This window comes from Schistocerca nitens, chromosome 2 (assembly GCF_023898315.1).
Source record: "Schistocerca nitens isolate TAMUIC-IGC-003100 chromosome 2, iqSchNite1.1, whole genome shotgun sequence".
Classification (NCBI taxonomy): domain Eukaryota; kingdom Metazoa; phylum Arthropoda; class Insecta; order Orthoptera; family Acrididae; genus Schistocerca; species Schistocerca nitens.
Genome location: NC_064615.1, coordinates 632,306,295 through 632,330,928, shown reverse-complemented (window position 1 = coordinate 632,330,928; position 24,634 = coordinate 632,306,295). Strand labels below are relative to the sequence as shown.

At 38.8% G+C, this 24,634-nt stretch overlaps 1 protein-coding gene across 2 annotated transcripts in view; it reads left to right on the top strand.

Moving 5' to 3' along the window:
- Positions 1–24,634, top strand: part of LOC126236744 (thyroid receptor-interacting protein 11-like) — a 462,638-nt gene that overhangs the window by 360,320 nt on the left and 77,684 nt on the right. For both annotated transcript variants that reach the window (XM_049946279.1, XM_049946278.1), the window contains exons 14-17: positions 1,139–4,695; positions 4,776–4,913; positions 10,238–10,431; positions 20,597–20,760. In XM_049946279.1, the coding sequence (XP_049802236.1) occupies positions 1,139–4,695; positions 4,776–4,913; positions 10,238–10,431; positions 20,597–20,760 (4,053 nt within the window). The remainder of the gene's footprint in view (positions 1–1,138; positions 4,696–4,775; positions 4,914–10,237; positions 10,432–20,596; positions 20,761–24,634) is intronic.

The following is a 24,634-nucleotide window of genomic DNA, read 5'->3' as shown; positions in this document are numbered from 1 at the left end:
ATTGCTGTTTCCACTACACTAATCTTCTCTTTCATTTTTATGTTGCTCTTGAGTGAATTTTCTTCAAATCAGATTATTGTGTATATGTTGTCATTAAGTAAGTACATTGATACTCTCTGAGTAAAGACCTATTTTGGTAAGGAAATATCAATGTATTAAACTGCTTCATTTCTATTTACATGCATCACTCTTTGAAATGCAATAAAAATGTGATTTACATGTGTGGTTTGTGGCAGCAATTAGCTTACTGGTGTTTTCATTTCTATACATGTCTACACCTGTAGGATTTCAAAATTAATGGCTGCTTGCATAATATCATTAAACTGAAAGTAATTTATTTGATTTAGTGAAAACACAGGAGTGCTAGACACTTGAAATAAATGCTTCCTAGTTAAAGAAGTGGAAGTGCCTTGTTAATTTATGTACAGAGTACTGATGTAAATTTCTTTGAAAGGGAACATAAAGTGTAAATTTTGCTGGAGAAAAACAGAAAATGTGTGCATTGGTCTCTACATGGTGTTTGCGATACTTGTAGCATTTAAACAGAGCAGAAGAAAAACATTTCCTTGTTCACCATGCCTTCAGTGTGATTGCACGAATAATACTTCTTTACCCAATTGCAAAACTGTTTTGGTATCAGCAGCAACAACTCGATATATTTGTAATTTATTAATGAAGTTTTCTATCAGAATTGCAACTAATAGTTTTATAGTAACTAGGTTGAACATTTTTGTTGATTCTCAGATTTTACAGGTGCTTCGTGGCAGATCTGATGTAAAAACAAATGTGTTGTATACAGTGAAAAATTACAAATGCAGGTAATGGTTTGAGAAGGAACAAAAATGTTCAAACAAGTCAGTAATAAAAATTTTATTTGACAGAAAAAATATCATTTGCAACTCTTGCAGAAACCTTCACTAATAAATTACTGATGCTTTTTCCTCTGGTGGAGTCACTATTCTGTTAATTTCTTCTTTCATAGCAGAATCCACAGATTCCTGAATCAGCAGTAATTGCAGTTTGTTCATTGTTGTGTGTAAAGTCTCTAAGATGATGTTAGTTTTGTATCAGTGAGAAATATTGCGTATGAGATTTTAGAGATGCATCTAACCTTTTTTTTTCTCAAATTTGTTTGTAGAACAATTGCTGCATGTCAAGTCAACTCTACAAAAGCAGAATGACACACTAAACTGTGAAATTCAAGAATTACGAAAGGAGATGAAAGAAATGACTCCAAATGGACACCTGGAGAACCTTCTGAAACAAAATAAGGCCCTGAAAGATGAGGTTGAGGAATCAAAAGCTAACTGTGATGCATTATCAAAGGCATCCATTGAAACTCATAGCTGTGATAATGATAATATGGTTTTGGAAGCAGTGAACACTTTTAAAGCAGAATTGGATATGAAGTTGGCAGAAATAATTACTCTTGATATACCAAATGACTTTTATACCAACAGAGACAGCTTGGATGTTATAAATACAGTTGAAGCCTTAACTAAAATGTGTATGGATTTCAAATGGAAAAAAGAAACATTGGAGCGTAAAGTTGTTGAACTGATGAAAGAGATAACAGACTCCAAACAGACTTTGAATGTACATGAGGAAACCATAAAAATGCTAGAAAATGAGTGTAAACTTTTAAACAGTAGTGTTGAGTCATTAGTTGAAGAACTTCACGTTTCTAAAAGTGGAACTGATGAAGTTCTTGCCCCTATTCCAGAAAACAGTGAAGAAATTGAAGCCTTAGAACAGAAAATTACAGCACTTGAAAATGAAGTTGATGTGTTGAGAGAAGCTAGGTCTAATTTGGAAACTGATGCAGCTAAATTACGAGAACATGAAAGCAACCTTGTGAAACAATTGCAATCTACAGAGGCAATGTTACGAAATCAAGAGAATATTCAGAGAGAAGCAGCAAAGTGGCAAGAAATGGCAGATGATGCAAAGAGAGAAATTAATGAACTTAGAGACTCGAAACTAACACTTGAGGCTGAAATTGATAAATTAAAAATCCATGAACAAACTGTCAGTGAATTAAGGGGAAGGAATGAGGTCTTGCGTGATGATATGCTTATGGCAAGAAGCGAAGTTCAGTTGTTGACTGAAAAAGTAGCAGAATATGAAAATTCAAATTCCACATTACGAGATAAAGTTATGGAATTAGAAGAAAAAATTGCAGCTGCTAACAGGCAAAGCATAGATGACAAAACTGAGCTTAGGAAAATGCAGGAACTGCTTAAGGTAACACAAGATAAATTAGGTGCAGCTGAAAACATGTTAATCAGTATTGAGACTGAACATGATAACCTCAGAAAGGTTGCTGAATTGAGAGATGCTGAAATAACAGGACTGAAAAAGAACTTGGAGGAACTGGATAAAATGTCAGAAAGCATGGCAGAGCTGCGTACTGCTCATACAACTCTTCAGAAACATCTAACAGATAGTGAACAGGAACTGCAAAGCATAAAAAGCCAGTTTGAGATCAGTGAAAAATTGAATAATTTGCTTCATGAGAAACTTAATATAAAGTTTATGTCTTCTGAAGTTCTAGTGGGTGACGAAGTTGGCCTGCAGAGAAAGTTAACTGAAATTGAAAATTGTGGCAGTGCTGACAAACATTATATTGATCAGCTGAGAAATGAACTCCACACAAAAGAACTGAAATTATATGCATTAGATCAGGAGATAAGTGCACTACGGATGGAGGAAGAGAGATGGAAAAAAGATAAAGAAACTGTTGATGAACTACAATGCATGTACCATGAAATCTTGTCACAGTTAAACCATAAGGAAGAAGAGATCATGGCTGTAAAAGAGACATTAGCTGCAAGTGAACAGATTAATGCTGTGCTTCACAAGAAGCTTAATATTTCATACAAAGGAATCGAAGCCCTGCAGCAAGGAGGTCCATCAGTTCAGCAGATAATTCATGAAATTGAAAATGTGATTGTAAGAGATGAAAATGAATTTAGAAATCTAAATAATGAATTACAGCAGAAACAATGTAAAATTCAGGAACTGGAGTCTTTCAATGAAATGTTGAAGAAAGAGATTACAAATCATTTACAAGGACATTGGGAAATGGGCTCTCAAAAACAGGCTTTGTCTTCTCAGTCAAATATACACAACACTGGAAATACGGAAGTCTCGAAATGGAAGGAAGCAGCTTTCAGTGCTGAGCAGCAAGTGGATAACACATTACAGTTAAAGTCTGATTCCTCAAAGGAATGCCAGGAGCTATTAATTGATGAGCCAAAGATGCATGACACAGAGCTGGAGAGTGAGATGTCACAAGATAAATTACAGCAGAGGTATGAGAGCTGTAGAGCCCATAGTTTGGCTGATGGTACTGCACATGCTGATTTGATATTCTTAAAGCAACTGCTTTCTGCAAAAAACAAAGAATTAAGTGAAAAACAACAAGAAATATTTGAACTACAATTGCAGTGCCAGAGATTACAGGATGTAGAAGCTGCACTTACTGTTGCAAGAAATGAAGCTGCAAATTGGAAATCAGAACTGTATTCCATTCAACAGAAACTTCAAGAAGAAATGAAATACAAGACTGAGGTGACATTGCTAACTGAAAAAGTGCTAGTTGCTGAAGAAGAACTTACCAGAACAAAACAGAAACAGAAAGAATTTGAACAACTGAGGGAGGCCAAACAGGCTCTTGAATCAAAATATGAAGAACTCTGTCATTCAAAAACAAAATTAGAGGATGAAATGGAGAAACTGAAGGATATGGATAAGTCTAATCTGTCCAAAATACACAGTGATAAATCAGTAATGACCAATGTGAAGGTTCTGGATGGTACACATTTGTCTGCTGCTTGTGCTGATCATGTTCAACATGAGACTGGCCAGTATATAACAGAAACAAACAATTCTACTCTAGGGAGATCACCTGTATTATCATTGCTCCAGGAAAGAAATAGTGAAAACAACTTGCTAAAATTGGAGAACAATAAATTGATTCCATTAGCTGTGTCAGATAAATCAACTGCGTCTATAGTTCAGGAAAATAATGATGGATTAAAAGACCAAATAAGATTGCAGAATGAAGAAGTAATTGGAATGGCCAAAGAAACTATTGCAAACCTATCCAAAATTATACAGGATAAGGATATAGAAATTGAAGGTCTGAAAGGAAAGACATTACTACTGCAACACGAAAAAGATGAATTAGTTAAAACTGTTCACATAAAACACCAAGAGAATATCCAGTATCACAATGAGATTCAGCGTCTGAGTGGCCTCCTAAGCCAAGAATTGAGGAGATCCCAGGAGATACAGCAACAGCACAGAGGACTGGTTAAGCAACATGAAGACAAGCAGAAATTATTGCTGAACACCCAGAATGAAGTAATCTCTCTTAAGCAGAGACTGGAGAGACTTGAAGCAAGCTACATAAGCCAAAGCAGTAATGCTGAAATAGAAGGTAATGCTCCCATAAGAGAAGGAAACCACACTGATGAACTGAAGTCAATTATAGTGAGTAAAGACCAGGTTATTGAGAAAACTGTTTCAAGGCTGAACATTTGTGAGCAAGAGCTAGAGTTGAAGCAACAGGAGGTCAAACTTCTCAAAGATCAGTTGAATGCTGCTCATCACACTCAGAGAACTGTTGACTGTGAAAAGAATGATGGTCTCAAGGTTGCAGAATCTTTTAATACTCATCCAAACAATATGGTAAGTATGTCAAAAAACTTTAGTTTGGTTTCAACATTAGTGCTACATTTCATTGTGATGTTCTGCATTTCTGAGTTTAGGTGGGAAATGAAGCCACAGTGGAACCCCCTGAACAAGCTACGCTTATATCTCGAATACAGGATATGGAACAGGAATATCATCGCTTGACAGTCTGTCTTCATGAGGAACAAGCAAAAACAAAATATTTAGAAAATGAGGTATTTAATTTATGTAGTATTATGAGTAAATACATTAGAGTCTCACTATATTATGAGGAGTTATTACTCACCATATAGCGAAGATGCTGAGTTGCAGATAGGCACAACGACAACACACACACACACACACACACACACACACACACACACACACACTTATGCAAATGCAACTGACACACATGACGTTCCATCCTGGATTTCCCATTGTGTGATCATAGTTTCACTATGTTTGATCATAAATTAAACTATGAAAAGTCCAGGATGGAATGTAACAGTATTATGAAAAGGAAATATGCTACTCACCATATAGAGGAGATGCTGAGTCTCAAATAGGCAAAACTATCTGCGACTTAGCATCCCCACTATATGGTGAGTAGCAACTTTACTTTTCATAATATTGATCTTAAACTGATATTTTTAATTCTTATAATAATATCTAAAAATACCAATTATCAATTCTCCTTCATTTCAGGATTAAATAAGGGCATGCCAGAGAAAACTTGTATTCAGTTTGAATCCCCAGACCTAAAATGATTCTGTGTAATATCTGTGATTCACTAATTTTTGGTAATGTGTTTACCAAGCTTCTTGATCTGTCTTTACTGTGCCATGTTTTTAACATTCATTAGGCTGTACTTCTTTTCTTGATGATACTAACAGTGAACCAACTTCAATCAGGTTGACAGACATAGGTGAGTATGGATTTGGCCAGTTGGTGAACATAATAAAACTAGCACATATTTCAATTACTATTATTTCATGCAATGGTGAAATGCCAGTGTGCTGCAGACATTTGAATTTTATTTCTATTGACTGTGTCACAAGGAAGGTGGGAAACTATATAAAATGTCTTCAACCTCTGCAAGTAACTTTATAAGGATGGGGATACCGCCAAAATCTGTGGCATATGTTAAAACCTTATTCTGTAAAACCAGAATACCCTTACAGACATGTAACTTACATTTGTGGTCTTGTAACCCTAATTCTCAAAAATTGAAATTCACCTCAGAATGGATGGACTACTTTTGTTTTTTCTTGAATCAGAAACATACATATCCAGACTAACAATCAAATCAGAAGTAGGTGACTTAGAAAGGGAAAATACAAATATGCTGAACTTGTATCTTCATATCACATGTATCAAGAACTTGCAACCTCCAAGGTACTTGTTAACTGTGACATTTGCCAAACAACTATGCAATTGAGATGTTATTTTATTTTTGCTACCCGTTTAGGCAATTCTTATGCCAACTTCAAGCCCCATATACACCTCTCAAAAATACTTGATATTGGCATACTGGGGCCATATTCTTCTGGATGTCATGAATTTGTAGCACAGGCACTTCCTTTGAAGACTTGACTGCAACTGAGCACACCTGCCCAAGTCTTCAAAGGAAGCACTTGAGCTACGAATTCACAACATCCAGAGCCAACAACAAATTTGAATAAATTTATGGTTTTAGTATTCCATGTGAAGAATATGATCTTGAAGGTTGTCAAGAGATGCTGATGTGGCACAAGAATGAATATCATCCTGGTGCCATATGGAAACTTAAAGCTTCTTGATAAATCATGTACATATGCATGCAGGATTACCTGAACATCATCTTTGTGATTATTATGGCATAAATTACATTGAGGAGATACCAGAACTAGCATTTTTTCCTAAGATCAATATTTTGGTTCATTATTGTCCCACATTTGGACAGGAAGGAAATGGAGCTTCTCAGGTAGTGTAGTACTGCCAACCATATGTCAAAGATACTAGGTTGACAATATTATGAAAAGGACAGACTGTTACTCACCATATAGTAAGATACTGAGTCGCAGATAGGCACAACAAAAAGACTACTAAACAAGTAAGCTTTCAGCCAAACAGCCCTCTTCTGAATTATACAACATACACCCATACACATTCATGCAAACACAACTCTCACATGCATGATAACCGTCTCAGGCTGCCAAGGTCAGACTGCGAGCAGCGGTGCATGTTGAGAGAAGCAGTCTGGATGTTGGGGGGTAAGGAGAAGGCTGGGGCAGGCAGGGTGGGGGAGGGTAAAAAAAATGGTTCAAATGGCTCTGAGCACTATGGGACTTAACATCTGAGGTCATCAGTCCCCTAGAACGTAGAACTACTTAAACCTAACTAACCTAAGAACAGCACACACATCCATGCCCATGGCAGGATTCGAACCTGCGACTGTAGCGGTCGTGCGGTTCCAGACTGAACCGCCTAGAAACGATCAGCCACACCAGCTGGCTGGGGGATGGTAAAGTACAGCTTGTGGGAGCATACAGGAATGAGGAGGGGAGAGGTTAGAGCAGCTAGTTGCAGTCAGGGTAGACAGTTGGTGGGGGGTGGAGGGAGGGTGGATTTGGGAAAGGAGAGAAGTAAAAAGACTGCGGGTGCATTGATAAGCTTGTGTAGTGCTCCAGTTGTAAGAGGGAAGGATATGATAAGTGGGTGAAGGATGTTGACTGACGAAGGTTAGGGTCAGGAGGGTTTTGGGAACATAGGATATATTGCAGATATAGTTGCCTCCTGCACAATTCAGAAAAGTGGTTGTTGGTAGGAAGGATCTAGATGGCACAGGTTGTGAAGCGGTCTTGAAGTGAAGGACGTTGTGTTGGACAGTGTGTTCAGCAACAGGGTGGTGAAGCTGTTTCTTGACTACAGTTTGTCTGTGGCCATTCATGCAGACATACAGTTTGTTGGTTGTCATGCCGATGTAGAATGAACACAGTGGTTACAGCTTTGCTTGTACTTCTGCCATACATCCTATGTTTCCATAATCCTCCTGGCCCGAACCTTTGTCAGTCACTGTCCTTCACCTATCCATCTGCTTCCCAATTCCCACTCCAGATCTACACAGCCTACACTAATGCATCCATAGTCTTTTTACTTTTTTCCTTTTCCACTCCCCCACCACTGCCCTCTGCCTAACCTGACTGCACCTAGCTGCCCTGTCCTCTCCCCATCATGTCTTTCTATACTCCCACAAGCAGTAATTTACAACATACTTTACCATACCCCACTCCTACCCTGCTATTCCTCCCCGTACCTGCCCCAGCCCTTAGCCTCCTCCTTACCCCCACCACTCAGACTGCTTCTCCCATTATGCACTGTTGCTGACAGTCGAAAGCTTACTTGTTTAGCAGTCTTTTTGTTGTGCCTATCTGCGACTCAACATCTCCACTAAGTGACAGGTAGCAATCTATCCTTTTCATAACATTGTAATTATTCCATCCTGGATTTTCAGCTGGCCGAAGTGGCCGTTGGGTTAAAGGCGCTGCAGTCTGGAACCGCGAGACCGCTACGGTCGCAGGTTCGAATCCTGCCTCGGGCATGGATGTTTGTGATGTCCTTAGGTTAGTTAGGTTTAACTAGTTCTAAGTTCTAGGGGACTAATGACCTCAGCAGTTGAGTCCCATAGTGCTCAGAGCCATTTGAACCATTTGAACCTGGATTTTCAGTTGTTACATATTAGGTTGGATTATTAGCACTACTGCATATAGATTATATGATCTAGAAGTTTCATCTTTTACTTTCAATTTAAATGAACATATGTTTCCATTGAGGCTGTAATTTTATGTAATACTTTTATGTAATACTTTTATTTGTTAGTGACCAATCACAATCCCTCTGTCATTATCAAGCATTTACGTATTAATAAAAACCATCCATTTTGTGTTAATAGGCAAATGCCTGATACTGACCATCGGGTTGAGACTACCAATAGCAAATAAAAGTATTACACAATGTTACAGCCTCAGCAGAAACATCTCTTCATTTAATGTGTATTTAATGACTGTGGTCCTAGTTATGAGAGAGAACACTTACTTCGAATTGAGATTCAGACGATATAATGTTGTCCTTATTATGTTATTCCAACAGAAGTAATTACATCATTGGCTGTCATTTTTCAAAAGATGAAATAAGTGTATTACTCCTGTTCAGCACTAAAGCATCATTCATATCATAGTGGTTTCTGTGGTCTCCTCATGTACTTTCCTCTCAGGTCTCTGTGCTGATCTGTATTGTCAATTAGTTGGATCATGAAACAAAAATATTACTTGAGTAGTTTGTGTTATTGACATAAACAGTTTCAGTACACTATTGTCTGCATGTGTCCAAGCCATCCAACTTGTTCCATAAATATTACACTATGCTCAGGCCAGTGGAGAGCTAGGAAGGGGTAGATCTCAGTGAGCCATATGATTTGATTATCTCTCTCTCTCTCTCTCTCTCTCTGTAATGCCTGTAAATGGTTGGTGAAGTGGCAATTTCAACAAATGGAGCTCTCTTTTGTTAACATTGTATGTCATTTGAGTACAACAGTACATGCACACGAAGCAACTCGTACATCCTCATTTAATGTCTTAATATTTGGTACTAGCAGAAACATTCTCTAGTTATGAAATAAACAAAATAAAGTAAAATAACTCGGCTGCTTTCCTCGAACAGACTACACTACATTCCTGTATAGCATACCCTTGGATGCCTTTGGCACGGTGATAATGAGATGATGAAGACTACAAAACTACTGTGAAAACAGTCTTCTAACACACAGTGCAGTTTGCTGGCTACCACATATAATGTTCTGTGAAGCCAAGAAATGCTCTAGGAAACACTTTGTTTATCTTTTGTTCATAACATAAGACTGTGAAAGGGAATTTATTTTCCCTAACTATGGTGATGTGCCTTTAAGTCAGCTTGACTACAACATGTCAAAGATGGTAATAAAGGAAGTACCTCTTTTCTGCCTTTGTTATATAGCACTGTAGTAAGTTCAGTAATATGGAAGGGAGAATGACTTGCAAATCAGAAAACTGATGCTGTGTGATTGAGAGCATGGTGTTAACCTTTGTTACTGCTTTCTTCTTACTGTGACCTGGAATTTCTGTGAATTAAATCTGTTTTTTATATATATTCACACCGTTTTTAAGAAAAGGTGTTGAATAAATTTGGCAGATTGTCTATTTTGTGATGTTTGATGTCTGGGCCCTAGGGTCTAACTGTTTTTAACATCATGCCCACAAATATTGCTGATATAAATAGAAAATTGTTAAGAGTTATTTCTTGATTGTTTCATGTTATGAGATAGATGGAGCACTCTTCATAACCTATAAAACATTTTTTTTCTTTCCAGTCAACAAAAATTTTGGTTTAGGAAATGGAGTCAAGAAGACAGAGATAATAAATTATACAGTTTATTTTCTTACTCCTAAAACACATACATAAACACCTGTCCTTATTAAGTTCTGTGACCTAAAACTATGTACCTTGTAATTAGAAATAGACTAATAGATTATAAAACTGGTAGTTACAGGAAAAGAAGGAAGAAGGAATAACTTTACAAAAGGAGTTGGATCGCCTGCGAGAACACTTGGTGACAGTGGAGGAAAGCTATACTCAGGAGACATTACGTGCTGAACAACAAGTTCAGAGCCTCCAAGCAAGGTTGAGCAGTGCAGAGGAAAGACTGAAGTGTTCTTCCACAGCATATACATCAGCCAGGTAAACTACATTGCTTCAATTTTTGTATTAACAAAATTATTATGTTATCCTTTATAACACAATAAAATGGAAAGTTCAGTTAAGAACAATATTACAATAAGAGGAAGATGGAAGTACCTACATTCAGAGAGGAAAGTTTGTAGCTCTAAATAAACAGATAGAAATACTTTTTGTTCCTTAAATCCATGCTGGGGAAGTCCTGAAGGATGTATAACATGTCCTAACAAAATAAATACATAAAGATAATATGTCTGCTTGTGTCTGTATATGTGTGGATGGATATGTGTGTGTGTGCGAGTGTATACCCATCCTTTTTTCCCCCTAAGGTAAGTCTTTCCGCTCCCGGGATTGGAATGACTCCTTACCCTCTCCCTTAAAACCCACATCCTTTCGTCTTTCCCTCTCCTTCCCTCTTTCCTGATGAGGCAACAGTTTGTTGCGAAAGCTTGAATTTTGTGTGTGTGTTTGTGTTTGTTTGTGTGTCTGTCGACCTGCCAGCGCTTTCGTTCGGTGGGTCACATCATCTTTGTTTTTAGATATAAATACATAAAGATGTGTATACATTTATGAGTACCACACCCACAAATGACTCAGGTTCTGCTCAGGCAAAAAATGTAAGCAGCGAATGTCCCCTGTACATTCAGTGATCCACATTGCTCACTAGTGTGTAGACACTTCTGAGAATACAGCCATCCCACTGGGTCTAAACATCCCTTTTTGGTCACCATAAACACTGACATTGGGTGGCTTACACCAAGCAGCTCACAAGCAAAGTGCACTCTGAGCATCAAAAATGGCTTGTGAGCAGCTTGGTTCACAAGTCTGTATGCACCTTAATACACACATACAAAAGAAGAGCGTTGCCAATATTTTCCAAAGATCCAAAATGAAAAGAGACTGAAGCTGATAAGTTAACTTTATAATACTTAATAACAGTGACCACATTACTGCACCACAGATTTAAGTGACACATATTGATATTATTGATAATATACACATCAGTTGCTTCTTCTAAAAAACTGTTATAGAAAAATATCTAAAGTATACTTCAGACTTTATATGTTCCTTTTTTAGGGTGAAAAGAGGAATTGGTTGCGAAGGAAAGGGGGGGGGGGGGTTGTAAGACTCTAGGTTGAGAAGGACCCACTTGTTTGTTGTGAGTCCATCAAGCACTGTGGTTTGACTGACCTCCCCCTCTTCCCCAACCAGTTTCTCTTTCTTCCCTGAAGAATGAACATAGAGGATCCAAAAACTATGGTTAGTATTTCATGCTTGCACTTCAGGGTGGTTTGCAAAGTATGTATGTAGATGTAATATTTAAGTCATGAGTTCAGAGTATTGTTTTGTAGCACTGCAGCCACAATAGGGCAAAGACATTTGATTGTATTTACAGTGAATTGTTCCCAGTGCCTGCTCATGTTCTGTTCAAGGTAAATCATGCACTATAAGAAAAGTTGCCTGTGGCAGAGTCTTATTCACACAGCATACATGGATGTTGTATTAATATTCAACTTGTTTTGCTGTTTCCAGATATTATCCAGACATACTTTGCAGTGATTAGCCATTTATCAGTTCCACAAGGGTGTCAGAGATTGACGAATGACATTGCTACTGACGTTTTGAAGTGTAGGTTATTCTGCCTGATATCAGCATTTTTCTCGCATGATATTTTTGTAACATAAATCATATCATCATCAGGTGATACCCGAGACTGCTCATTGAGTGGAACAGGTACAGTATTTGTACCTGCAGTCCTCTTTCTCCATAGTTGGTTCCAGGTGCTCTGTCTGCCATCTGCTCCCTCTAGCAGCATCCTGAGGTGTTCCACCTTCAGTCTGTTGTGCATGTCTGATTGCCAGCATTCCGTTTTCTGTCCTGTGCAGTTCTAGGTGTTCCATCTGCAGCCCACTCCCACCATAAATGTTCTTAGGCATTGCCTCTTTGGTCTGAGTACTGACTTTTGTCTTAGTTCAGTACTCTTGTCTGCATGCTGGTGTTCCATTTTTGGTTCAGTGCTGTTCTAGATGTTCCCTTTGTGGTCCGCTCCTACTAGAAGCATCGAGCAATGTTTCATCTACGGTCTGGTACACCTGGTACTCTGTCTGGTGTTCATTCACCATGTCCACCTCAGTTCTTCTTTTTGTGGAGTTGTGCTGCTGCCCGCATTACACTCTCAGCACAGGATCCCAGGCTCTGCTGAACTGGTACCCATTGACATGATTTTCTGTTAGCTACAGGCTCTGTCATAACTTTACACCAGCATCTGTGGTCCGTGCCAAAACCCTTGCTTCATCATAGTTTATGGAATGATTGAATTCCTGACAATACTTGACAATGGCTCATATACTCACCTGTCTTAACCGATTGTGCCTCTAATATTGTTTGCATCTGACATTCATGGAATCATACTGAACAGGAATATCACATCAAAACTTATGGTTATATCAGTTTCTGCAATATGTAGTTGCTTGAGATGTTGCAAGAAGTACTACGAGTTTCAGATATGGTGAACACGCTTCCCCATGTATGAGAAGGGCAGTTTCTTGAAGTACTTGGCAAATGTGTACCTTGTTGTGCCATTGTTGCTGACAACTGGGCAGGGTAGGCTTGCCCTCTTTGTGTACGTTTGGCAGCCCGTATCATATATTTGGAAGTGGCACTCTCAATTGTAGCTGTTTGGCGTTCCGATTTCCTTCAAGAGAGCTCTGGTCTTCTTGACCACTTTGTCCATAGGGTCATTATTCTGAAAGTCTGTATGCAGGGTCTTCCAGAAGTTGCTGCACTTTCTCATCATAATCAGCCTGCTGAAAAACAGTGTCTACTGGCAACACTACAATGCTTGTCTTTATAGAGCATCTCGAATGCAAGCCCCTCAGTGTTTGAGATATTTGATTTTGGAGGCTTTGTCTTGGTGAGCACCCTGCAAGCCTCGCGGTGAATTTCTTGTGCCACACTTGATGGGAGTGTGTTGGCTACTTGCTCCACTGCACTGATAAAAGCTAAACTGGGCACATTTCTAGGAGTTGTGAATGCTTTCAAAATTGTGTCATAAAACTTCATGCCACTTTTTTAGTAACAATACAAGTGTCCTCCATCTGTTGTAATTTCTTACTCAGGTGCCAAACTTTACGTGTTAGCATTCTTCTTGGCACACTCCGCAAGAGAGAAAGAGAAACTGTCTATCAAATCCCAATCATCTGCTGCTAAGGTGGCTGCCATGTGTGGGAGAAAAGGTGTAAAAGCTGCCTGGCTACCACATCTATATATTCAAATTCTCTCTCACACAAGTGCCATCCATGCTTGCCCTACACTTTATCTTGTTCACTGCTCTGGAGTTGATGTGATGCTTAATCCTGGCAAAAACTGGTACTATGTCTTCTTCTTAACATGCCAGCAGCAAGCTAAGAGAACTCACCGTCCTCACTTTCCTTGGTCGAGACGCCAGATATCAGCATTATTGTTGCCTAATATTTCAATAACATGACCTGTTATTTTTATCAAGTGCTGTCTGAGATCACTCGAGTGGAACAGGTCCTGCATTTATACCTACGGGCTTCCCCCTCCTTGGTCAGTTCCAGGTATTCCATCTGCCCTCCACTCCCACTAGCAGTGTCCTTAGGCTTTCATTCTTTGGGCCAGTGTGCCTGTCTGCTCACTGGCATTTCATTTTCAGTTCATTTTTGATTCCATGTGTAGCCTCCATTGCCCGCTCCTGCTAGAAATGTTTTTATGCATTCTTCTTAAGTCCAGTGCACCCAGCTGAGTGCTGGTGTTTCATCTTTGGTCCAGTGAATATGTCTGTGCTCTGGCTTCCCCTTTTTGGTCTGGTATGGTTCTATGTGTTCTCATTTTGGTCACTTCCACTAGAAGCACCATGTGACATTCTATCTCCAGTCCAGTCCACCTGGTGCTTGGTCTGGCATTTGTTCCCCATGTCCATACCCTTAGTCCTTCTTTTGTTGAGTTCTGCTGCTTCCCTCACTGCATTTTAAGAAACTCCAGAACAGAATCCCAGGCTCCTTGTCAGACCCAGATAGTTTGGCGGTAGAAGTACAGTAGAGCATCTGTGATCAGTATTCTGCAAGAATGATACATGACCAGACAGATTCAGCTGGCCTTTCAACCAACTATTCCACCACAGGATCTGAAAGAAGAGCAAGACGAGCAAAGGCCATGGCGTACCTGCCCCATGCAGACTATTTCTGCCAAGATCAGCATGGTTCTCTGGAACCATAATGTCAAGTGTGCATGCTGTCCACCTTGAAAAATATGAGGACTATTGGAAAATGTGAAAGATGACCTCAGGTTACAAAAACTAGGAATCTATAATATACCTTGCCAACGTGGCATGTCGTACATTGGCTAAATAACTAGGACAGTGGACATCAGAGTCACACTCAACTACGACAGGCAACTAAATCAACCATTGCTGAGCACCGTCTGTAACTCAATCGTTCCATGAACTATGATGTGGCAAAGATCTGGCACAGACCCCAGATATTAGGAGACAGTTACAAAAGAATCTATAGAGATAAAGGTGATGGAAACCCTCATGAATCATGACACTGGTTACCAACTCAGCAGAGCCTGGGATCCTGTGCTGAAGTTGCTGAAAACGCCATGGGACAGCAGCAGAACTCCACAAAATGAAGGACTGTGAACATGGGGAATGAACCCCAACAGAGTACCTTGTGCACCAGACTGGAGATGGAATGTCACTGGATGCTTCTAGAAGGAATGGTCTGCAATGGGAATACCTTGACCCGTACTGGACCAAGAATGGAATGGCATTGTGCTTACAGGTACACTGGACTGATGAAACACCAGCACTCAGTATGGTGTACCGGACCGAAGAGGAAACGCATAAGAACATTTCTAGTTGGAGCAGGCTGCAGGGAGAACACCTGGAATGGCACCAGACTGAAAACGGGATGCCAGCATGCAGGAAGGCTCACCAGAACAAAGATAATAATAATTTCATGTGACTCAGTGGCCAGGTACAAGTCTTTCAATTGGACGCCACTTAGCCGACTTGCATGTTCCTAACCTATTCCAGTTACCCAACTGGAGAAAGAGGACCTACAGTTTAATGTGGAAGTTGAATCATGTTTACTTTTTATGACTCCTCACATCACTGAGAGGTGAAGGGTAGGTTAAAAAACGTGTGGTACTACCAGGATTCAATCTCATGACCTCTCAGCTTCCAGACATGTGCTTTACTGTGAGACCATCAGACCCAACATTAACACTGTAATGGATAGTAATGGACTGCAGATTTTTTGGATAGGAAGAAGTACTTATGAACTGGTGTAAGGATATTTTAGGGTTTTGGAAAATAAAATTTGTTTGCAAAACTGTTAGGTGAGGATTTACTAATTTAGAAAAGCTATATGTTTCAACAGTGACTTGATTTTGATAATAAGTAGTTAGTAAAGTACAAAAGGTTGCAGAACTATTTTGCATGTCTGTGCTGTGAATTAACTTATTTACAAGTAAAGTTGCCACATTTGAAATTATGAAAATTTGTGGAAATTCATGATTAGTTGCTTAGTTGATTAATGAAGTGACCCATTTGATCCAGAAAAATTATAGCAACAAAAGCATAGTGGTAAATTTACAAACTATATAGGTATTATGGCACAACTGGCAACAATCATTTTGAGTGTGATGATTTCAGTTATTCATTACATTTAATCAGTATGGTATCCAGAAAAACTAAACAGTTACTGTAAACAGCAGTTGAAAATTATCATCCAATTAATGAATTTGTGTCACATTGGTCTGAATAATATTTTGAAAGATGTGGGCTTATGCAACATATACTCAATATGGATAACTAGAGTCAAAATAAATAAATGAGAAAAAATAAAAATAGTTGTGAATAGAAGTGCAACAAGAAAGGTGGGAAGGTTCTAGCTTGTTTTGTTTAAGCTCTACCAGTATAATCTTTATCATTCATCTGTGGTATCACATTTCAGAGGATGCTATTCTTCTCTTCACCGTTTATCACCCGTTTCAGTTCACTGCAAGGCTAAACTCCAGACAGATACCTTCAGAAAATGGAAACTCCAGGTTGAAATAACACACACACACACTCACACTCAAATGCAAGCACACCTCACACACTTGACCATCTCTGGTTGCTTGGACCAGAATGCCAATGCAGGAGATGGCAGTTGTGTGTGTGTGTGTGTGTGTGTGTGTGTGTGTGTGTGTGTGTGTGTGTGTGATTCCTTGTGAGAGTGCATATGCATGTGTTTTCTCTCTCTCTCTCTCTCTCTCTCTCTCTCTCTCTCTCTCTTTCTAATGAAAGCTGTAGCTAAAAGCTAATGTATAAGTGTCTTTTAACTGTGTCTGGCTGCAACTTAACATGTCATCTTTACAGTAAGTAGCACTCTGTCTTTTCCTTACATTGTTATTTTTCAGAAGTACTTTTCTTACTATTAAGGTAAAGGTAGAGTTTCAAGTTCTGGTCCTAGATGAACCAGCTGCTGCTTTATTCTTTGCCAGTGGCATCATTGGATATGACTTGGAGGAGTGTGTCTTCAGCACACTGCTCTCCCAGTCGTCGTCAGGTGTCTTTACCTCAGAACCACTACTACTCAGTCAAGTAGCTCTTTAGTTGGCCTCACAAAACTGAGTGCATCATGTTCCAGTCCTCATGCCAAGAAAAAATCCCTGGCTGCGCAAGGAATCAGTGCCAAGCTCCCAGCGAAGCTGTGAACCATACTGAATGCTCAGATACAGAGACGGACTTTGTTGGCAGAGAGTGTTTTATAACCTCTGTACATCAGTCCATCATCAGTTATTTTATTGCCTAAATGACAAAATTCATCTGCTAGCAACTTTAGTATCTCATTTTTTAATAGAATTCAGCTGATTTAATTTCATTCCATTCCATTATGTTTGTTTTACTTTCATTGATATTCATCTGTGATGTCCAAGTCATAACTTAATTTATTTTATATTTGCCTAATTTTGACCAGGTCTTTTCCCAGTTATTTTTAGCAGTTGTACTCTCAAAAACTTTGATACAATGAACATGTCAAGAAGTATGCGCAATGTACATTAACCTGCTTATTCGTTTTGAATTATTTTCTTCCCTCCACAGTAGAAACAATATATTTATACAAACCACAAACCATTATTTTGGTACTATTATTTATCATTATTACTAACAAACATTTCAAGACTTATCCTTTGTGTTGTGGTATCTAATGCTTACATTGGCCGCCACTACCACCACCACCACCACCACCACCACCAAGAACAACAACAACAACAAAAGTTGAGTTAATTGTGCCCTCGTGTAACAGAATATATTTATGCAGATAACATGTGTCATATGCTGTCTTATCGAGTTAAGTGTGCCTTTGTCACCCCACCTCTTCCCCTACCCCTCACACATACACTATGTCATCAAAATTATCAGGACATCTGGCTGAAAACAACTTAAAAGTTTGTGGTGCCCTCCATTGGTAATGCTGGAATTCAGTATGGTGTTGGGCCGCCCTTAGCCTTGGTGACTGCTTCCACTCTTGCAGGCATATGTTCAGTCAGGTGCTGGAAGGTTTCTTGGGGAATGGCAGCCCGCTCTTCATGGAGTGCTGTACTGAGGAGAGGTATCAATGTTGGTTGGTGAGGCCTGGCATGAAGTCGGCATTCCAAAACATCCCAAAGGTGCTCTATAGGATCCAGGTCAGGACTGTGCAGGCCAGTCCATTACAGGGATGTTATTGTCATGTAACGACTCAACCACAGGCCGTGCATTATGAACCAGATGCTCGATCGTGTTGAAAGATGCAATCACTATTCCCAAATTGCTCTTTAACAGTGAGAAGCAAGAAGGTGCTTAAAACATCAGTGTAGGCCTGTGCTGTGATAGTGCCATGCAAAACAACAAGGGGTGCAAGCCCCCTCCATGAAAAACACAACCACACCGTAACAGCAACAGCCCGAATTTTACTGTTGGCACTACACACGCTGGCAAATGACATTCACTGGACATTTGCCATACCTACACCCTGCCATCGGGTTGCCACATTGTGTACCGTGATTAGACACTCCACACAACATTTTTCCACTGTTCAGTCATCCAATGTTTACGCTCCTTACACCAACCGAAGTGTCGTTTGGCATTTATTGGTGTGATGTTTGGCTTATGAGCAGCCACTCGAACATGAAATCCAAGTTTTCTCACCTCCCACCTAACTGTTATAGTGCTTGCAGTGGATCCTGATGCCGTTTGTAATTCCTGCATGATGGTCTGGATAGATGTCAGTCTATTACACATTACGGCCCTCTTCAACTGTTGGTAGTCTTTGTCAGTCAACAGACGAGGTCAGCCTGTACACTTTTGTGCTGTACATGTCCCTTCACAGTTCCACTTCACTATCACATCAGAAATAGTGGAGCGACTTCTAATCAAGCTGCGGGCCTATGGGGTATCGTCTCAGTTGTGCGACTGGATTCGTGATTTCCTATCAGGAAGGTCGCAGTTCGTAGTAATAGACGGCAAATCATCGAGTAAAACTGAAGTGATATCAGATGTTCCCCAGGGAAGCATCCTGGGACCTCTGCTGTTCCTGATCTATATAAATGACGTGGGTGACAATCTGAGCAGTTCTCTTAGGTTGTTCGCAGATGATGCTGTAATTTACTGTCTAGTAAGGTCATCCGAAGACCAGTATCAGTTGCAAAGTGATTTAGAAAAGATTGCTGTATGGTGTGGCAGGTGGCAGTTGACGCTAAATAATGAAAAGTTTGAGGTGATCCACATGAGTTCTAAAAGGAATCCGTTGGAATTTGATTACTCGATAAATAGTACAATTCTCAAGGCTGTCAATTCAACTAAGTACCTGGGTGTAAAAATTACGAACAAATTCAGTTGGAAAGACCACATAGATAATATTGTGGGGAAGGCGAGCCAAAGGTTGCGTTTCATTGGCAGGACACTTAGAAGATGCAACAAGTCCACTAAAGAGACAGCTTACACTACACTCGTTCGCCCTCTGTTAGAATATTGCTGTGCGGTATGGGATCCTTACCAGGTGGGATTGACGGAGGACATCGAAAGGGTGCAAAAAAGGGCAGCTCGTTTTATATTATCACGTAATAGGGGAGAGAGTGTGGCAGGTATGATACGCGAGTTGGGATGGAAGTCATTAAAGCAAAGATATTTTTTCGTCGCGTCGAGATCTATTTACGAAATTTCAGTCACCAACTTTCTGTTCCGAATGCGAAAATATTTTGTTGAGCCCAACCTACATAGGTAGGAATGATCATCAAAATAAAATAAGAGAAATCAGAGCTCGAACAGAAAGGTTTAGGTGTTCGTTTTTCCCGCGCGCTGTTCGGGAATGGAATGGTAGGGAGATAGTATGATTGTGGTTCGATGAACCCTCTGCCAAGCGCTTAAATGTGAATTGCAGAGTAATCATGTGGATGTAAATGTAGATATGGATGTTTAGGTCAAGTACATACATATGACACAAGTGACACACAATCACTTGACCATGTTTGAAGTCCGTGAGTTCCATGGTGCACGCCATTGTTCTCTCTCACGATGTCCAATGACTACTGAGGTTGCTGATATGGAGTACCTGGCAGTAGGTGGCAGCACAGTGAAAAACGTATGTTTTTTGTGGATGTCCGTATACTTTTGATCACATAATGTAGACACACACACACACACACACACACACACACACACACACACACACACACACTCTGAAACTTAGCACAGTATAATGAAAGTTTAGTGGTAGCCTTTTTTACACTGTGACAAACATGCAACCTATAATACTGAATTGACTATTTTTTCAGTAATTAACTTAAGTAATGTAATATCTTTCTCTTAAACCTGTCTAAAACAATTTGTGATTTAATTGACTATTTTTTCAGTAATTAACTTAAGTAATGTAATATCTTTCTCTTAAACCTGTCTAAAACAATTTGTGATAATTTGTTCCACTTCAATAATTCTTCAAGTTTTACACCATGGTATTTACTAGCCTTTCTGCTTTCAGACCTTTTTAGTACCATTGCAGAGTGTTATTTTGTCAATACATAATATTTTGCCACCAAAATTTATGTTCTGCATTCATTTTAATGTTGTTTCATCATAACAACAAATTATGTTAATATGTTAGTGTACTCTGTGCAGCATTCTGGTGAACCAGCAAGTGGAAGCACTGCAGAATCAAAATCAAACACTAGTACAGCAAAAGGAAGAAGCATTCTTGTTGTTATCTTCCGCTGAGGACAAAGTTCAGAAACAGGAAGCTGCTTTACGAAATTTGCAGGCTGTGCTTGAACGTTTTCAGAAAGGTATGTACTACCCCGTACCTGTTAAAAACAATATTATTAGTTTCTGCATAACCAGAAAAGTGAGGCATGAACCTGTAGAATGTGCATCAAAAACAAAACTCCTAGGGATGCATGTTGGCTCACAGCTAAAGTGGTCTAAGCATATTACTGTACTCGGAAAGCGAGGCTCTTTGAATAGTAACACCAGTATGTGTAGATGACACATTACTACAGTATACTTTGCATATGTCCATTCCATAATTAATTATGTTGTAACCTTCTGGGGAATAAATAAACAGAATATACAAACAGTTTTAAGCTACAGGAAAGGACTATATAAAAAGTAGCTTCAGAACATATTTTCTTGAGTTGTTTAAACCGGTGGAAATCATGACTGTTCCATGTGAAAGTATTTTGCAAACCATGCTCTATGTAAACAAAGATATTGAGTAGAACCCAACAAACAGGACGCTGCATGCAGATGGAACCAGATTCAGCCACTATTTACATCTCAGTTGGAAAAACAAAACAAACACCCTAAATAACTTGCTACATAACAGAATAGAATTATACAACAAGTGCTCAAAGACGAAATTGAAGTACAGACCTTCAGCAATCTGCAGAATTATCTATCAGAAAAGTATTTCTATTCTGCCAAGGGTTACCTGAAATAACATCTAAATTATTTTGACAATAATGCTAAACTGCTGTCATTAAGAGACATTTTACAATATGTCCAATAGAATATGGAAATATGCTTTACAAACAGTAAAGCAGATCATGTATGTATCTACTTATGTGTCTGTGCTTGTGCACATTTATGTGTTGTCAACAACCATACCATTTACGTTGTGTATGTATGGATAAATAAATAAATGAAAATAGTACACACACTCTATGAACTGGAATGCCAAATAAGAATAGAAAATGAAACCAACAGTCACTTATACCCTGCAAAATTATTAGTATAATAGAAAATCCAGGATGAAGTAGTGACAGTATTATGAAAGGGATAAATTGGCACTCACCTAATAATGGAGATATTGAGTAGCAGACAGGCACAACAAAAATACTGCTAAACAAATGAGTTTTTGTCCAAAAGACTAAGGCCGAGGTGGCCAGAGACAATGGTCATTTGTGTATGAGATGTGCTTTTGTATATGCGTACATGTTGTCTATTTTAAAAGAAGGACTTTTGGCCAAAATTATGAGTGAGTGCATAGTCATATCAGTACCACTTAGAACTAATGCCTCAATGTTTGCAGTGTATTACAGAAAAATTAAAGTGATCAAAACTTATGAGGAAAGTGGCAGATTTTGGTGGTAAGGATGCCATTACAAGATTCTCAACTGTGCAAACCAACATGTGACACAATCGAGTTACTTATTAGATGACTTCCCCTTGTATACATGTTTCTCAGGAGAGATGCATTATAAATTATTCTCTAAAAGTATAGCCATATTTTCACTGGACACATAAGAAGCAACAGAAGTAATGTGTTTGTCTGTATGTGTCTTGGGGCTAGTCTCTTGCTCATGTGATAGATACTCAGTTGTGGCAGATGTCATTTACTCAGTTGTGGCAGATGTCATTTCTGTGTATGACTTTTGAGTTTTGACACTCTTCTAATGGATTAACTGATTCCTAAGAAATAGCGATAAAAATAAAATGTGTTTCAGAAAATGTACACTTATCATAAACAGCTTCTAAGTAGTAGGAGGAATTTTTAGTATAACAAAGATAGATAGTGTCAGGATAAAAATTATTTTATTAATTGATGGATCTATGAAATATGAAAATAATAAGCCAGTTCAAGAAAGAAAGATGGATAAATACAAATGTGAGAATATCATGACTAAATTTTTCAGGAAATGGGAACAAACAAGGAAGGAAATTTTCGTTTACCTTAGTCATCTGGTATTGAAAAATAAATTGCTACACAATTTTGTGGAAAAACATCATTTGTGGGGATGTTAATCATGTGATATTTGCTTACCAAAAGTATGATCAACATAGAGAAAAGTTTTTCTCTGACCTGGGACATCTTGGGATTCCATTCCTTTTAAATACAGGGTGATTCAAAAAGAATACCACAACTTTAAAAATGTGTATTTAATGAAAGAAACGTAATATAACCTTCTGTTATACATCATTACAAAGAGTATTTAAAAAGGTTTTTTTTCACTCAAAAACAAGTTCAGAGATGTTCAATATGGCTCCCTCCAGACACACGAGCAATATCAACCCGATACTCCAACTCGTTCCACACTCTCTGTAGTATATCAGGCGTAACAGTTTGGATAGCTGCTGTTATTTCTCGTTTCAAATCATCAATGGTGGCTGGGAGAGGTGGCCGAAACACCATATCCTTAACATACCCCCATAAGAAAAAATCGCAGGGGGTAAGTTCAGGGCTTCTTGGAGGCCAGTGATGAAGTGCTCTGTCACGGGCTGCCTGGCGGCCGATCCATCGCCTCGGGTAGTTCTCTGTAAACTGTTTATACCAACGTTTAATACACCACGTATCAGGAGGTTTAACACCATACTTCGCACGCTGAACAACTGTCGTCGATTCACTTCTGCCATACTCAATAACACAAAAAGCTTTCTGTTGAGCGGTCGCCATCTTAGCATCAACTGACGCTGACGCCCAGTCAACAGCGCCTCAAGCGAACAAATGTACAACTAAATGAAACTTTATAGCTCCCTTAATTCGCCGACAGATAGTGCTTTGCTCTGCCTTTTGTCGTTGCAGAGTTTTAAATTCCTAAAGTTGTGGTATTCTTTTTGAATCACCCTGTATTATTAGCCTATTAGTAAGCAATGAATCGTGCAGTGCTTTGATGTCTTTCAAGATTAATTTTAAGGAGTGATATGAAAATTTGACCAAAGGTATTTAAAAACAATCGGATCCATTTTTCCTACAGAATCAATTACTAGTGATGTGTATTTTCTAAACTGTCTGTGTTTACTAAAATGCCATGTAGCAGATACTCTTGTATCATAGTTATTGCACCTATCCATGGCTAAATAGTATTATACTACTAAGGCCAAATAAAATAAAAGAACATCATTTGTGTGTGTGTGTGTGTGTGTGTGTGTGTGAAATATGGTTCTTAATACAAATGAGGGCAGTATTCATGAGAAATAATTTATGTAGAAGCTTGTGCTGAACATGGAAACATGGAGGTGAACATGGAAGTCATCACATTAGAGCAGCTCTCTTATAATTTTTCCCCATTTGCATCACACACATGGGTGCACATTATGTGCTGTCTTGTTGAATATTGTTTCCTTTCTGTAGGCAGTATGAGCTGGGGAAAGAGTCTTCATGAAATACAAAGAGAAGTTAGTACTTTACCTGAATGCCCAACTGTCAGAGATCATAAACTGCTTTATTTACTTCCTGATATTAGTCTCTCTTGTTTCATCTGTGCTGTAAGTGCTTTCCTCTCCTCCTAGGTGGATGGTAGTGTGTTATGTGCTGATCTGCAAGATCTAGTCTATCCATATCATTCTTGTAGCCAAAAACTACTTGCTGTTTCATAATACTCACCTTCCAGTATGTCAGCATAAGGTACAGAGCTTGGCAGTGCAATGGTACCTAAATTCTTGTTCTTTGTTTCTGATTGCATGCCTTTCCTGTTCAGCTTGCCAGTACCATAAAAGTCTGTTGCTAATTATCAAAATATCTATTAGCTGTTCAAAAAATGTAAAATTGTTCATCTGTATGACAGTATCCTTTTCTCAAAAAAGATTTTTATTAGCATTATTACAACTTGTGAAGACATATGGAGATATCTGTACTCTTCATCAATCTTAGTGCTCTTCCCAGTGAACATACTGATAAATGTTACATATCAACTTTTGGCTTGCATAATATGAAATACCTGC